Consider the following 15,927-nt stretch of genomic DNA (forward strand, 5'->3'; position numbering starts at 1 on the left):
AGAAAACTCCCTGAGATTGTCAGATGTTTGCTGGTTGCTCGGGTGCTGGTTTGGGTTTTCATTAACACACACACACACAAATACACAGAGACTGCTTTTACCAGGCAAACAATCTAGGTAACCAAATTCTGAACCTGGATGTTACAAGTCTCTAGACATAAATTTGTTCAGTTTTACAATTTTCACACTTAGTGAGGCTTTGAAAAGTAGAAATGCATAGACAGGCAGCAGATTTGGTTAGCAGAACATTCCCCGTCTTACAGAATTTGTATGCATTATTCCAATGCATGCTATTTTAAATCAAATGAATCAATTCTTAGAGATACTGATAGGATTTTTATACATTCTGTGGACTCTCAAAGATGTCATTTATTTCTGCATTGTCCAGTATAGCTAGCTGCAGCAGAACATCTCAAAAAAAGCGTTATTTGCTTTCAACAGTTATGTATGGATTTCATTGTCCCAGCTAACGGACTGGTGTGGCATTCAGCACGTGTATGTTCTTATCAATATAAATAATTCCATCATAACTAAATCAAGTTTTTAATAAGCCCTTTTTCCACTTTAAGCCTAGACAGTGATGAGGTTAAGGACTTCTAAGACTTGATGGAAGAGAACACAGATGAAATTAAATGCCCTGTACAGATTTGACTAGCAGATCCAAGATCCTCCTTGCTATAGTTGTCATTTGCTCAGAAATGTCTGTTATATACACCACCAAAATCTCGGTATTAAAAAGTTTAATACCCTGCAGTAAAAGCATACCTAACTAGAGACGCCTTGAACTTACTAAAAAAAAACAAAACAAAACCCAACTTATTTTCAATACTTATCTTTAAATTTTGTTCTTAAAAAAACCCATGGGCCTTTCTTCCATGAAAATTGTTTGCTGCCTTAAAAAAAACAACCCACATATAAAATTTAAGTAGGCAATGTAGCTGATTTCTGGGCTAGCCAGAGTCCAGCGCCGGCCCCATCAGTCTTCAGCCTCTTATTTATTGCAGTTCTTAAGAATTGATTTTACTCGTGTACGATCAGAGGTACGGCTGCTAAGGGCCGCAGTTCGCATGGCAGCTCAGCTCGGTTTGAGCCCAACGGCAGGTATTTTAACCACAAGGACGCTCAACGTAAGTCACAGGTTGCCTTTTGAGGCTGAGGCTTATCCCGCCGGGTGGACTCTCCTCACTTACAAAGCCGTCCCTTGGCTTTTCTAAAACGAACCACGCGCTAGAAACGTGGATGCACAGCCTCCTCGGGCACTCCTGCCAAATAACGCTGTGTTCGCACTCAAAGCCTGGTGCCGGGGCTACAAAATTAAACAGGCCTCTCCGACTCGTCCCTCAGGCTCCGCGACGTGACGTGTTTCTCCGCCGCCCGGCAAAGGAGAGCGACGGCGCAGCTGGGCGTCGTCGCCTAGTTTCTGCGTCATGATCGTGTGCCGCCAGCTCATTGGCTGCGGCGGGGCGGGGCGGGATGGGATGGTGGTGAGGCGGCCGGGACGCGGTTAGGGGAGAGCGGAGCGGAGGCCTGTGGGGGCAGGTGGGTGTGCGGGTCTCCCCGTCGCTTCGCGCCCGGAGCCAGCCCTCCGCCTTCTCCTCCGGCGGAGGCGGTCTGCCAGCCCGCCGGCGGGTGAGGGAGGCCCCGCGCACCTCGGCGCCTGGCCTCCCCCGGCGCCGCTCCCCGGCCCCGCTGCCCGGCTCGCCGCCGCCTCCGTGCGGGTCAGGCCGTGCCTCCCCGAGAGGCGCGTACTGGCCCGTGTCACTGCTCTTAATTAATGCCGTTGTTGAATTACTTTCTTGTTGCGCTAGCGCTGCTGCTCAGGGGCCCGCAGTTCCGGGGTGTACCTGTTCTCTGGTCTCCTGTTGGAAGCCGACGGCGGCTCCTGGCTGGCCTTGCCCTCCCTGCCACCTGGCTGAGCTGGAGCCCTTCACCACTGCCACTTCACAGCCCGGCACCTTAATGGAAGCAGAAGTTGATGGTGGTCCGAGGTGACGTACGGCTGAGGAGCGGGCATCCCGTTTTGTTTTACCACAGCTGTGAGGGTGGTAGCCTTCAACAGGCCATGTAGCTGGGATTTACGTTTTCTTTCCTCAGTCGGTTTTCTTGAATCAGAGGCTAAACTGAGGTCTTTCAGGGCTTTAGCATTTAAGGAGTATAGCACTTTAACATGATTCTTAAGTGTTCTCTGACATACTTTGTCAGGAAGAAGTTCAGGTAGGCAGAAGTGTGTATGACTCCAGAATGACCCTAAAGGTTATTCTTAAGTTACTAGAATCTCAGAAAGAATTGATCACAGCTGTTGATGTTTCAAGCTAAAAATTTCAATCAGAACAATATAAGTAATAGTAGATATTTTAAGCCATGTGCATGCTGTGTTTGGCTTATGCTTTGTAACAGTTGCCACGTTTATGAAACCTACAACAGAATGAAATCCAAGCTTTTCTTTTAAATGAGTGTATTTATCTTATATCATGCCTGTTTTGCAGATATTTGTGGGGTTAAAAGATTTGAGCTGCAGCTGAATAAAACTAGGGCTGAAAATTGAAGGATGGCAGCAAATCCTTCAGGACAAGGTAGGTTTTAACCTAAGTATTCAAGGGGAAAGACTATATGCAAAATGTCAGTGAAGTCACCAAAACCGTAAGTGTATTTTATAGAAAGAGCCAAAAGGGGAAGAGAGGCAGGAAGGTGGGGCTGAAAGTAGTATAATGCGAGCAAGCCTGCTGAGAGAAGACACACATTAAATGGTTGAAAAAGACCACTGATGACTAGGGAGCTCTGAATTACTGTGCATTCCTTCATGCTCAGGTTATGAAGTACCTATCATGCCTTTGGTGCTGTGGTTATCTCCTAAGGCATATTTCAGGCACTTAAAACGCTTAGCATTGTACATGACTTGCAGCTCTTGTGCTCAGCATCAGGAAACAGCCAGAAGACTAATATATTCCATGTCATGATGGAAGCAGCAAGACCCAGGCAGTAATAGCTGTCAAAGATAGATAGAAAGTGGCCAGGCCTAGGAGGAAAAGCCAAATAAAATCATAATGCTAGCTTTGATTAAATGTTTCCTTGCATGATGACGAATATGAATTGCATCCATAAAATCGTTCAAAATGTGGAGATGGTCCATCTGTCTAGCCCAGGCGTCAGAGGGAGCAGAGGGTCGGGGAGGTGGTGGTGGGGAAATGTCACACAGGTTGATTGAAGGAGGGTCTTAAAACGCCCTCTAGAGGTGGAAATCTGAGTGGAACTCTGAGACTTGTCTCTTCTACGGAAGAGCTGAGGAGAAAGAAGCTTGTCAGGTATGGCTCTTCGCATACTGGTTATGAGAAATGACTTCAGAATGCAGTTTCCCAGCAACCTGAGACTTCTTCATGCACACTTGTGTGTGAGTGAACTTATCCGGGAAAGCATTCCCACAAAGTTGGGTGTAACTAATCCTGAAGTGCTGATACTTTGAAGGGGATACCAGGATCACTTGTGTCATTCCTTCCTCCTCCCTCCATAATGGCTCTCTGCTTTCAGAACAAATACAGAATAAATGCGTTGGGCCAAAAGACAGATTTTGCTTGCCACTTGACAAAAAAAGGTAGTTTTTGTAATGCTTATTGAGCTTTTGTAAAGTGTTGAGAGAGGAGTAGTGCAGATAGCAGAGAGTTGTCCATTTGCAGATTTTAACTCTGAGAAGTTTTTGGTATGCAATGGTAAATCTTCCTTTATTCTGTCAAAACTAAGCATCATTGCACGGTATAGAACGTTGTCATAGAGTTAAAAATTACTTTTTCTTAAATATGAAAATTTACTGAGAAGTGGGATCAGGTTTTAGTGCCAGAATGCCTTTGCTTCCCTCCAAATTCCAGAGGCTGATAATTTAATAGAGCCTTGGAACCTGCTTTTATACTTTGAGATACCTTTTAGAGACTCACTAAAGGAACTGTTTAATTATCATATGAAAATTATTTGTACTAAGCAGACAAGAAACACTATCAAGCTTAATCACCCAAATGAGCCTCTAAATAATACAGCTAGGAAAATTAGAAAGGAACAGGTAAATATGAGAGCAACAGTTCAAGGCCTCTGTTTCTTTCTCTTGGCCAGATGCAGCCTCAAAGTTAAAATGATTGAGCGAAGTACTGCATTTTCAGCTTGCAGCACGGCACACGTATTAGTACCGTTCAAGCAATTCATTCTGTCATTTCCCTCTTCCTGGAGGAAAGGAATAGGGATTTACTGAAACACTCACTGGAAGTGTTATGAATAGTAGCACTTACTCAGAACTGTCAGGATGAATTAAACATTAGCCTTCTACATAGGTAGGCTGTGTTCATGATTTTTTGTACTGAGTTTTTTCTTTCTCTTTAATCAGTACCAGCTATTTTCCTAGAAGTCAGTCGAGTTTTCTGTTAATTTCAGGCTCGGACTACAAAGGTTAAGATTTTGTGGACTGGACTTTCTTTAATTCATTTGACTCTTGGGAAGGCACTCTTTTGATTAGAATTTCAAAAATGGGGAACTGTATATGAATGCAGCAAAACTAAATAACTTCAGGACATTAGTACCACACGAACTGATTGCATGAGACTGATTACAGCATTTAAAAGACGTAGAAAAGCTTTTAGTATGCTGTGTATTGTCCACAAGATGAGGTCATAGACCAGAGTGGTACATTGCAGGGGCGGAAATTAGCTTTTAAGTTACAGAAATTACTTTCAGGTGCTTGGTAGCACACTGCTGCTGCAGCAATACTTCACGGTACTTATGCAAAACACATTGATAAGGCTGCTGTTGTAATGCTTTTGCTTATGTACAGCAAGGCCAGAGCATACCTTGTGCCTTACTAAATCAAAGATTCCATGCATGAGTTCTCCAAGAGGAAGCACTCAGAGATGAGACAATGTGACTGTGTTCAGGAAGGAACACTCCTCTGGGTCCCCACAGATGGAAGAAATATGGGTCCTGCTTCAGATAGGGCTGAACTTTCCTGCAGAGAGTTCTGGTACTTTGGAAGAACCAAGCTCTTGAAATATCTACAGAATTCTAAGCTTCAGGCTGTAGCAATTCTGCAAGATCTCTTTCTGTCGTGGTGGTTGTTTCTCCTTTTGGCCTAAAAGTATGTAAGCACATTCACGTAACACAGTCTGAGCAGCTAAGTTTAGCATTCTGCTCACCGAGTCTGTTAAAAAGGAAGATTGGGCTGTTCTGCATTGAATTATGTCATCATATACAAACTTTGCTGCTCTGCATCTGAGTTTGAACTGTGTACGAGCATAGTACTTGAATGCTGTAGCGTATCTCTTCGCTGGAGAACTTTGTGGCCATAAAGTAATCAATGACTTACATTCCACCTATGCATATAGATATTTTCTGGAGGGACAAAAATATTAATATGTTATTTAGTAATTCAAGTTAATGTGCTGAATTACTAATACGCCTTTTGTTTCATTGTCACATAACATATATGAAAGCATATCCAAATATAAATTGTTACTGAAAAGTATTGATGTGCGGCAGACTACTAGGTGATGTTTTGTGATGCTAGTAGTCATAAGCAGGAGAGAAAATCAAAATACAGTTACTCCATCCTTTTTCCCATGCGTTGTGTGTTTAATAAGGTCTTTAGATTCTGGTTTTTAAGAGGCTGCTGCCTCACTTCCTGAAGCCTGCCATTTATGAAAGCATGCACTTCAGTAAAGAAATTGCTGTGAAATGCTTTCTGAATTGCACAGGCGGAACAGCATGCAGTGAGAGTGCTTTCTAATGTACAGAGCTTAGAGTAGACATCCAGCTTTGAAACTGTTTTTCCAAATAGGAGTGTATCTTGAACACGCAGGGGTGGAGGCCTCTTTTGTGCTGTTCCGCATCTATGGATAAGCGATAAATAATGCGTATTAGAAAAAACTTAGACATACTGTGAATTTGAAGCAACGAACAGATCAGAGAAAACATATGAGATGGAGAGCAAAAACTTTGAAGCAGATAAAGGTAATACTGTTTCTTGCCATGCAGAGTTAGGTAGTAGAACTAACTGAGATAGATATAAGTGAGGTAGGGTGGTAGGATTAGGTGGTAGTATTAGGTTAGAGTGAAGCTTGCTGTGAGCTCTTAAAGCTACCAGTATCACTCAGCAAGGCTTCAGCTTTCTCTTAATTTTCTGCCTTGCACATACAAAACATGTGCAAGTAAACTTTTATTAGCTTCTGCGCAGTGCACGTAATACAACGCTTTATGTCAGAGGTGTCAGAAAGAACAGGCTTAAATTTTAAGTGTCCTGAATCTACTACCTTAGAGAGAGAATATTAATGAACTGCAATATTCATGAACTATTCAGACTCAAAATAGTAGAGCAGCTCAGCTTAGTTAAGGGAAGTCTAAACTTAAAACGTTACTAAGAAGTTGCTGTGTTTGAAAGTCTACATTTTTACAGATAAGAATCCAGTCTATACTGAGGATGGCTATTTTTTTTTTTTTGCGTGTCCCCTTTTTTAGTACTAGAAAGCAGAACAGACGTATCAAATCAACAGATGAAAAATCACTTTTGTTATAAATGAAGCAGGAAATTTCTGTGTCTGTTTCAAGTTGGTCTTTATGGAAGCACTTTGAGGTCCTGGACGGAAGAATCTAAATGGAAGTCTCACTTATGTATTGCCAGATAAGGTGAATTATTTTGTAAGAATGCCATATTTTTCCCTCTGAAATAGATTTCTCATGTCCCACCCTCTCTGTTATTAAATTTAAATTAACAGGTTTTACTTTGTAATTTAATAAAGTTTAAAATACCTGTAGGAACTTCACATTCCTCAGCTGAGGAGCACTAACATGTACCTGTTGGATGTCCTTCTCCATTTTCTCAGGCAGGCTTTTTTCTACTTACCATTAACAAATTCACTTAAACCAATGACTGTTTCAGTGCAGCAGGTTGCTGATGAGTGCTGTCTGATTCTAGAGCAAAATACTACTCTTTTTTTTTTTTTCTAAAAAACCCCCAACACTCTAAGTAGTAGAGGGATAGGAAAAGGAAGAAAAAAATACTTGAGTTTCTTCTGAATCCCTGTAGAGTTTCTGCCATATGATACTATAGCAAGTCTCATACTGAAATGGAAGACAGTGATGATCTTGCACAGTTCTGATCACAGTTTAAAAACAGCATTTAAAATTTTATTCTTGCACATCTCAAGCCTATCTGAATCATACCATCTGCTTCGTGGTAAGTGTAAGCATGTTTAGTCTTTATTTTTTAGCTGACAGCAACTTGTATTAAAAAGTGGTCTCCTTTTTCTTGCCTCAATCACCGTAACATCTGAATTCCAAGCATGCATTTAGATTTATGCATTTTGGGATAAACAAGCACTAGCAGATGGCTGCTGAGTAATATGTCAAGTAGTAAGCTTTTTGGCTGAAAACTCTGTAGAATGAGCATACAGACATGATGACTTTAGGTTAGACCCTCTTAGAGGTACTTCTTTAATCCACTGTCTCCAGAATTTACAAGAAAGTAAAGTCTGAGCTAGTTGCAACTCAGAAATGTTGAATCTCAGCTTGTTGGCAAGATCTGTTAGCCTTTCTGTCTCTTAGAGCACGCATTCGACTGTGTTTTAATGTTTCAAATTCATTGCAAGTGCAGGGTGTTTAAAAAAAGATAGTGTACAACACCTAGAGAGCAGAGAAACATCAAAGACCTGAATCGATACACTTATGAAACAGAGAGAGTTTAAGTGGAACTAATGCCATGTGGGAAGGAGAGATTAACAGGCAGGAAAATAGCAATTAATTAAACTTAATTAAAAAAATCTGTTAACAAATGTAAAGATGATTATGGGTGATCTTGCATAAAACAGTAAAATTTAATCAAATGACTGTTCTTTTGAGAACTCTGAGACACTAAAGCTCAGGGGTGCGTATGTTAGGCATAGTAAAAGAAAAAGGTGGGGGGTTGATAGCAAGGCAATACGGATGCAAATTATTATTTAGAGTGGAAGGTTTCTACCTGATAACTGTCTCCTTCATTGAACCATGCCGATGAAAGGAATATTGGATTATGTAGTTGAGCAGCAACAGAAGATCTCTCAAAGGGAATGAACTTTGAGTGCAGCTACTGAAAATAAATTTGAAATCATTTTACCTTGACATGCTAATACTCCCCTTAAGAGTTACCCTGTCTGACCTTCCTAACGGCTTCTGGACTACCATTTTTTAGTGGTATTACTAAAACATAGCACTCGAGATGGGGGTGGGGGCATGGGCACAACGCACAGGAGTTTCCAATGGGAATGACTTTGACTTTTTGTATGAAGGAAATAAAGGCAATAACATGACTTTTATGTAAGACAGTGTAGTGGCTTGATATTTATAGAGTAGCAGCAAATTAGATATTAAAAAAAAGTTTATATTCTTGACATGAGGAGTGTCCTTAGTGGCATAGAGGCCCATGAGATTCCACTTTGTAGTTGTTGTCCTCAGTTGTGCTGTATGGGCATACTGGGCAACAGCAGGAACTTGTGTATCTGGTTTATTTGGTGGCTGCATTGAGATCCTTTACCATATAAGAGTCCTGTGTAAGTACAGCAGTTTTGCCACATTTTAATTTAGAAGGCAACTTTAAAAATACGCAAATGGCAGCTATTTTAGGCATTTTCCTAATTCCCTCAATCACTGTACTTCCTGACCCCTTGTCTTGTATATAGGGCCCCTTTGGGAGAATGATGTACAGAGCAAATAAAGGCTGCATTCTCGTATTGTGTCCAGACAGTTTGATTTTCCTTCTCTATTCCAGCATTGTGGTCATACTCCAATGTGGTCATACTCAGAATAAGGATAGTGTGTATGTGTAAGGACATCAGTATATTAGAACTAAAACTTTTCTACATAGATTGAATAAAAGGTTGTAATTTTTTGTGTAAGCACATATGCAAGATTAGTGGTCGTCTCATTCTTACTTGTTACCTATGTAAAACTTGTGTTATAGTGTGAGTTCACTGGCGTGAGAAATTGGGCCCTGTGACTCTGTTCTAATTGAGTTGTATGTTCATTTTAAATCTGGTACCTGGTAAGTTTACTTTTTTTTTTGAAAGGGAAGTATTTGATTGTATAGCTCCAGAGCTGGCTTGGGAAGGGATCTAACTTGAGATAGAAACCTGTATTTTAAAATGTATTAATATGTATGATAGCTTAAGGAAGCTATTTCATGTTGTAAAATGAGAAAAGGAAAAATGAAGCCTATTTATTAATAGCCTTTCAGATGGGTGCAAAGGCTTGAAGATTAGTGCATTCATCATAATGTCATATTGTACAGAGACTTTTAATTCCACAAGATTAGAGCTGGGCCATAGAAATAAAGTAAATCTCTCTAATATTTTTCTGTCATTCCCACCAGGTTTCCAGAATAAAAATAGGGTTGCAATCCTGGCAGAACTAGACAAGGAGAAGAGAAAGTTACTTATGCAAAACCAGTCTTCCACAAATCACCCTGGAGCCAGGTATTTTATGTTCTTAGACCTGTTTGGACGTCACTGATTTTATCAAAGGGGAAAAAAATAGCAAGTGAGCTGTAAACTTATATAAACACTAATCAGAAGTGTTTTCTAACCATCCTCAATAACCAGTCAGAGAGACCTTGCACTTCAGGAACATCTTAATATTTAAACTATTTTACAGACCCTGAATTTTGGCTTATATAATTTGCATTTGAGAAGGGAAGAAGCAGATGTGCTTACTCAACTGTATTAAACTCTACCTTCAAGAAGAATCAGGGAGCAGGCACTGAGAAAGCATTTAATTATTAAGCTAAAATGCCCTAAGGAATGGAAGTAGCAGGCCATTGGGTTCAGGGTTCCATGTTTAGAGAAGAACAGTTATGGCAGGGAGTGAGTTATCCTTGAAACTCCCTGTGTGCCAGACAAAGCTAGTTTATGTTAGTACAGATCTTCTTGTAAAAGATACTGTTGTAAGGAAGATTCTGCACTGGAAAGTGTAATAATCTGAGTTTGGGAGCTGTCACTGGGGTTTCTCCCATTTAAGACAAAAAGATTAGATTTTTTTTATAAATCAGTAACTAGAAAATCACACACTAGTTTACATGGAGAAATTGAGATAGTTCAACTTTTGTATTAGCATAAAGTGAGTGCAGTGCTGTATTCTAGACACAGTATGTTACATGCAGTATCTCATGTTACGTGCAGAATTAAATACTCTGAATACAGTCTGAGTGCTGTCTGTGTCTTTTATTAAGGAGATTCTAGGTCACCTTTAATTCCTTCATACTGTGAAAAAGCATGCAGAATATTTGCAGTTGCCTGAGTTAAATCTCTGAGTGGCTCTGTACACAGTTATTCAAGCAAAATTATTGATTAGAGAAGAAAATAGAAATATCATATTTTTATGTACAACCTCTGACTCCTGGCAACAGTGTGTCCATACTTCATTGCAAGTCTGGCAGAGTTTCGGGGAGTGCTTGTTTGCTTTCTTTTTTTATTTAAGGGAAAAAACACTATATGCTGATGAGCAGAATCAGTATTTACTAATTTTGAAAGTGTGGATGTGGGGGAGGAGCTACAGAGCAGCAGTTAAACTCTCTGCTTTGGTATGATGGGCTGATGTGTGATTTTTTGAGAAGCTGACAGTTCTGTGGCAGAGTTGTACCACAGGTTTTGGACCACAGAGTTTTCAGAAATGAGACCATAGAAATCTACAAACTTGACAGAAAAAGAGCTTGATGTACCTAAAGCACAATAGTGGCATGGCCAGCATAAGGGTGAATGAGTTAATTGATTTCTGGCCTTGGTAATATGGGAATCCTCTATCCAAAAACAGGAGAGCTCTCTTGAAAAGTGTCAGCTTATGATGAAGCTTTAGGATTATCTACAGAAATCATACTGAAAAGTTAGAGGGTACAGAAATAAATGCAAAATAAATACCTTCAAAATAACTGAAAATACTATATTTTAAATAAACTGAGTAGTACTTTTCTTCAGCAGTGAAGCTTATCTTAATATTTGTCATAAAATCAGTTCAAAGGATTGTTACTTAGCTTTCAATATGCATTTAGGCATAGATCTGGCTAAAGGTGTTTTCATGAGCATGGCTGCTTTTGAAAAACTGATTTACTAAATCAGCTGTTGACATTGAAGCTGCTGGGAAAGGTCAGTTGATGTGTTTGCATGGATCCCTTGTTGTCCTTCATGCTTTTGTCACTATGACTGAGGAGATCTACGCTTTCAGCACCAGCCTCCAGAGCCAGTTTCAGAGGTAGTTGTGAATTGCCTTGCAGTACAGCTCTGATGGCAGTCCTCACTGATATCTGTCTGGAGGATGGCTGATCGTGTTGCTTACATGAAGTTGGGGAAAAATGTCTGCTTTTTATTCTCTTTTACTTAACAAGGTAGACAAGTCTTAAGATGCAAAAGCCAAAAAAAAAAAACTATTTAGGAATTTTAATTTGAAATGTAATGTATGCTGCATGGAGATAGATAAGTAAAATCAATTTAGGTACTCTAAGCTATTGTCATGGGATTGTTATTTCAGTTACATCAAAAGGAAGCTCCTTTACCAGCAGCGAGCTGCTGCCCAGCTGCCGAAGAACTGGTCTTAGTCTTACGGACTGAAGAGCTCTTGTTAGTGCTTCTGTTTATCACAGTTTTTTAGAACAGTCAGAGTGACTGTGTAATGGTGAAAACACAAAGCTGTTATAAAAATTGCTGACATTGTCTAACGTTACACCCCAGTGGTTGCACTGACTTCAGTGGGTCTCCACCTATGAGTGAAATCCACAACAGGCTTAAGGACTGTGAGTCTTCTGTGTGTAGTTTGGCAACAGCTGTTTATGCTAGGTCAAACGATACAACTGTGGTCACTCCATTCTCCTGTCCTCTCTTATATTAGGAACTGGTAATTCCAAACAATAGTTAACAATGGTCAAGCCATGAGTCAAATAAATCGTGAGCTGTGGAAGTCATGGAATCCGTGGCTAGAATGGCAAGTCTGCGTTTTTTTTTTTTTCTGTGGTGAGTATAATGCCATCTTCTTTTTTGCAGCATTGCACTTGCAAGATCACCGCTGAACAAGGATTTCCGTGATCATGCTGAGCAGCAGCACATCGCAGCACAGCAGAAGGCTGCACTGCAGGTAATCTGATAGAGTCAGGTTCAGTTTAGCTTGGCTCTGTTTTAGACATGCATCCCTTCAGAGAGCAGTCTTGCACCTAGAGAGAATTAAAAGCCCCTTTTAGAGGTTAGGTTTCATACATTTCTGTGTTTGTCACAAATGAAGTTTCTTCTTAAATCTGTCAGCTCATTCTCCCTCGATATGGTTGTGAGAATGTAGCCTGCAGTATCATCATAGCTATTTTGTACATCTCAGTCAGGACTCAGTTCAACATTCTAGCAAACTTCTGAATGTCTCATGAAGCTTAGGAAGAACTAGCCACACTAGCTTTCTGTGGTTAAACCTGAGTAGATGCCAGGTAAATATCCTGCAGTTATGAGTGATGGGGGTGAAAGTTTTGGAAAACTTATTTGTACATTTACAGGCTTCTATTTGCTGCCATTTTGCTCATGTCAGGTGAGGTTGATTTCAGTGTTGAAATTGGAAATTGAGCAGGAAAGCCAGTACGCGGCCACCCGCCTTCCTGGCACTCTAGACAGAATGATTTGTCAGGGGGCACAGGAATGGGAAAAATGTTGAGATGCAAACTAGCAACACTGTTCACATATCCTTGTTGAATTTCTGTTACCTAGTAAAGGCCCCCAGATTGCTTCTCCTAAAATGACTGGGAGCAGAAGTGAGCTCTGGCTGGTGTCCTGTGTTGATCACACAACTTTGTAGGCTGGAAGGATCCTTGGGAGGTTTCTAGTCCAGTGCCCTGCCCAAAGAATGACTAACAGCAGTGCTATATCACATTGTTCAGGGCATGGTCCAGTCAAGTTTTGAAGCTCTCCAGGGATGGGCTTCTTACCCTTTATTGGCTCTGAGTCTGGCTCTGTCTTCTCTATATCCTGTCACTGGGTATCTGAAAATAGCAAGATCTGCCCTCAGCTTTCACTTCTTACAAGAAGCTCAGTCCTCTCACCATCCCTTTGGACATTGAGAGCTTCAGCCCAGCCCCAAGCAGTCTCTTTGGGTCTCTGTTGGACTCCCTCCAGTTTATATCTCAAACCGAACACAGTGTCACAAATGCAGCCTCGTTGGTAGCTTCCCTTGTCTCCTGGATGTCCTGTTGCTGATGCAGCCCACTGTGCTGATGGCCTTTATCTTTGCAAGGGCACACTGCTGGCTCAGGCTAAATTTGATATCACAGAATCACAGAATTTTCAGAGTTGGAAGGGACCTCTAGAGATCATCTAGTCCAACTCCCCTGCTAAACCAGGAGTGCCCAGAGCACATCACTCAGGACTGCATCCAGGCGGGTCTTGAAAATCTCCAGAGAAGGGGACTCCACAACCTTCCTGGGCAGCCTGGGCCAGTGCTCTGTCACCCTCACCGTAAAGAAGTTTTTCCATGTATTTGAACGGAACTTCCTGTGTTCTAACTTGTGCCCGTTACCCCTTGTCCTGTCACTGGGAACCATTGAAAAGAGCCTGGCTCCATCCTCCTTCAACCCACCCTTTAGATACTTGTATGCCATAATAAGGTCTCCCCTCAGCCTTCTCTTCTCCAGGCTAAAGAGTCCCAGCTCTCTCAGCCTTTCCTCATAAGGCAGATGCTCCAATCCCTTAATCATCTTAGTTGCCCTTCGCTGGACTCGCTCCAGCAGTTCCCTGTCCCTCTTGAACTGGGGAGCCCAAAACTGGACACAGTATTCCAGTTGTGGCCTCACCAGTGAAGAGTAGAGGGGGAGAATGACCTCCCTCGACCTACTGGCTACACTCTTCCCTATGCAGCCCAGGATTCCACTGGCCTTTTTGGCAACAAGGGCACATTGCTGGGCCATGGATAATTTATTGTCTACCACAACCCCCAGATCCCTCTCCAAGCTACTTCCCAGCAGGTCCGCCCCTAACCTGTACTGGTGCCTAGCATTCTTCCTCCCCAGGTGCAGGACCTTGCACTTGCTTTTGTTGAACCTCATTAGGTTCTTCTCTGCCCAGCTCTCCAGTCTGTCCAGGTCACGCTGGATGGCAGCACGGCCCTCTGGGGTGTCAGCCACCCCACCCAGTTTGGTATCATCAGCAAACTTGCTGAGGATACACTCTGTCCCCCCATCCAGGTCATTAATGAATATATTGAACAAATTGGACCGAGTATTGACCCCTGGGGGACACCACTGGTTACAGGCCTCCAACTAGACTCTGTGCCGCTGATCACAACCCTCTGAGTTCTGTCCCGCAGCCAACTCTCAATCCACCTCACTGTCACCTCATCTAGCCCATACTTCCTCAGCTTCCTAATGAGGATGTCATGGGAGACAGTGTCAAAAGCCTTGCTAAAGTCAAGGTAGATGACATCTACGACTCTCCCCTCATCCAGCCAACCAGTTATAACATCCTAGAAAGCTATCAGATTGGTCAAGCATGATTTACCCTTGGTAAATCCATGTTGACCACTTCCAATAACTTCCTGTTCCTCAACGTGTTTGGAGATGACATCCAGAATGAGTCGCTCCATTACCTTCCCAGGGACAGAGGTGAGACTAACTGGTCTGTAGTTAGATATCCACTAGGGCTTTTCCCTAGTGGTGGAAGAAAGGAATATACAGGCTGTCTAGGTTACTGGAGTCCAGCCTTTGAACTGGGAAAGGCTACATAAAATTTTACAAAGGTTGTCCAGAGCCATAAGCAGCAGCTGCCCTCCTCAGGTGAACAAGCATATATTAATCACGCGAGCAGAATGCTGGTGTCTGATGTTTACAGGAGAGCGTCTGGTCACATGTCGTTTGTACATACAGCCTCAGGTTGTATGACACTACTGATGCACGCTTCTGGCAGTTGTGTGGCAGCTGTGACGTAGCAAGACCTGTAAGCTGGTTATAGATGGGAGTGGAAGCATGGCATCTAGGCAAAGGAGAGTGATCAGGAGTTTTATTTACTGCTCTCCCCACCTCCATGAAATTTGCTGAAAAAGTAGCAGCAGAGAATGGCCAAGTTAATTCCCTTGATGAGCCCAGTTCAGATATGGCTGATCTAAAATGCTGGTTTTGAATTTGACTATCAGGGTTGAGCAGCAGACTGGGAGAAATAAATAAATAATGCTGCAGAAGCTGTAAAATTATATTGTTAATTTTATATTTATTTATATTATTTAATATGTTAATTATATTAATTGAATTTAATATATTAATTGAATTATATTAGTGCTGTGGGGAATTACGCTTTAACAAATGTTTTTCTCTTTCTAGCACGCACATGCACATTCCTCAGGATACTTCATAACTCAAGACTCTGCATTTGGAAATCTTATTCTTCCTGTCTTACCTCGACTGGAGGCAGAATGAGCAATGTTGTTTCTCAGAACTGCAAGGTCTGATTTTGTGCATAGCAGGAACTGTCTGACCTTTTAATTTCTTTACTTATCTTAAACCTGTTTTTTTTTTTTCTGGATTTTTGTGGTTGCCTTTCAGGAGTGTGAGCTCGAATGATGGAAAAGCAATGTTGTTAAACAGCAATTATTATCCTGTATTTCTTTTCTTCTGTCTGGTCAAAGGCAGACATAAGACTTCCTTGGTGTGTGAAGTACATAGCGCTTGCTCTTCCCTGTTTCTGTGCTTCCTTTAAATAAATGTCTAAATCAGAGTCATCAAGAGATGCACACTCTGTCAGCATTTGTGTTTCTTATTATTGTGTACAGGTACTATATTTGACTTCAGTGACAGACAAAAGTTACTTTTGTCTATCAAAACAGACGTGAATTTAACAAATGCATCAGTCAGTCTCTTTTTTTTTTCTTTCTTTTTTTGTTTTTTCCTGTATGCAGGAACATTGGTAGCATACTGTTTGCTTT

The 15,927-nt window shown here is 41.5% G+C and overlaps 1 protein-coding gene across 2 annotated transcripts; it reads left to right on the forward strand.

The window, feature by feature from the left end:
• The first annotated feature begins 1,462 nt into the window (after window positions 1–1,462).
• Window positions 1,463–15,727, forward strand: INIP (INTS3 and NABP interacting protein). Of its 2 annotated transcripts, XM_082497433.1 has the most exons (6): window positions 1,463–1,539; window positions 1,809–1,988; window positions 2,487–2,573; window positions 9,371–9,473; window positions 12,027–12,117; window positions 15,326–15,727. In XM_082497433.1, exons 3-6 carry the CDS (start codon window positions 2,549–2,551, stop codon window positions 15,419–15,421), a joined length of 315 nt encoding a protein of 104 aa, XP_082353559.1. In that variant the 5' UTR covers window positions 1,463–1,539; window positions 1,809–1,988; window positions 2,487–2,548; the 3' UTR covers window positions 15,422–15,727. The 2 variants fall into 2 exon arrangements, with proteins under 2 accessions (XP_082353559.1, XP_082353560.1); XM_082497434.1 differs by lacking the exons at window positions 1,463–1,539; window positions 1,809–1,988; window positions 2,487–2,573 and adding an exon at window positions 6,559–6,654.
• Window positions 15,728–15,927: the final 200 nt, after the last annotated feature.

The sequence above is a fragment of the Vanellus vanellus genome (genome assembly GCF_965231255.1).
Source record: "Vanellus vanellus genome assembly, chromosome: Z".
NCBI classification, from domain to species: domain Eukaryota; kingdom Metazoa; phylum Chordata; class Aves; order Charadriiformes; family Charadriidae; genus Vanellus; species Vanellus vanellus.

Coding starts and splice junctions, on each gene's coding strand:
- INIP (XM_082497433.1), top strand. CDS start 2,549: ATGGCAGCAAATCCTTCAGGACAAG. Junction 9,474..12,026: donor ACAAATCACCCTGGAGCCAG/GTATTTTATGTT, acceptor TCTTTTTTGCAG/CATTGCACTTGCAAGATCAC. Junction 12,118..15,325: donor AGCAGAAGGCTGCACTGCAG/GTAATCTGATAG, acceptor TTCTCTTTCTAG/CACGCACATGCACATTCCTC.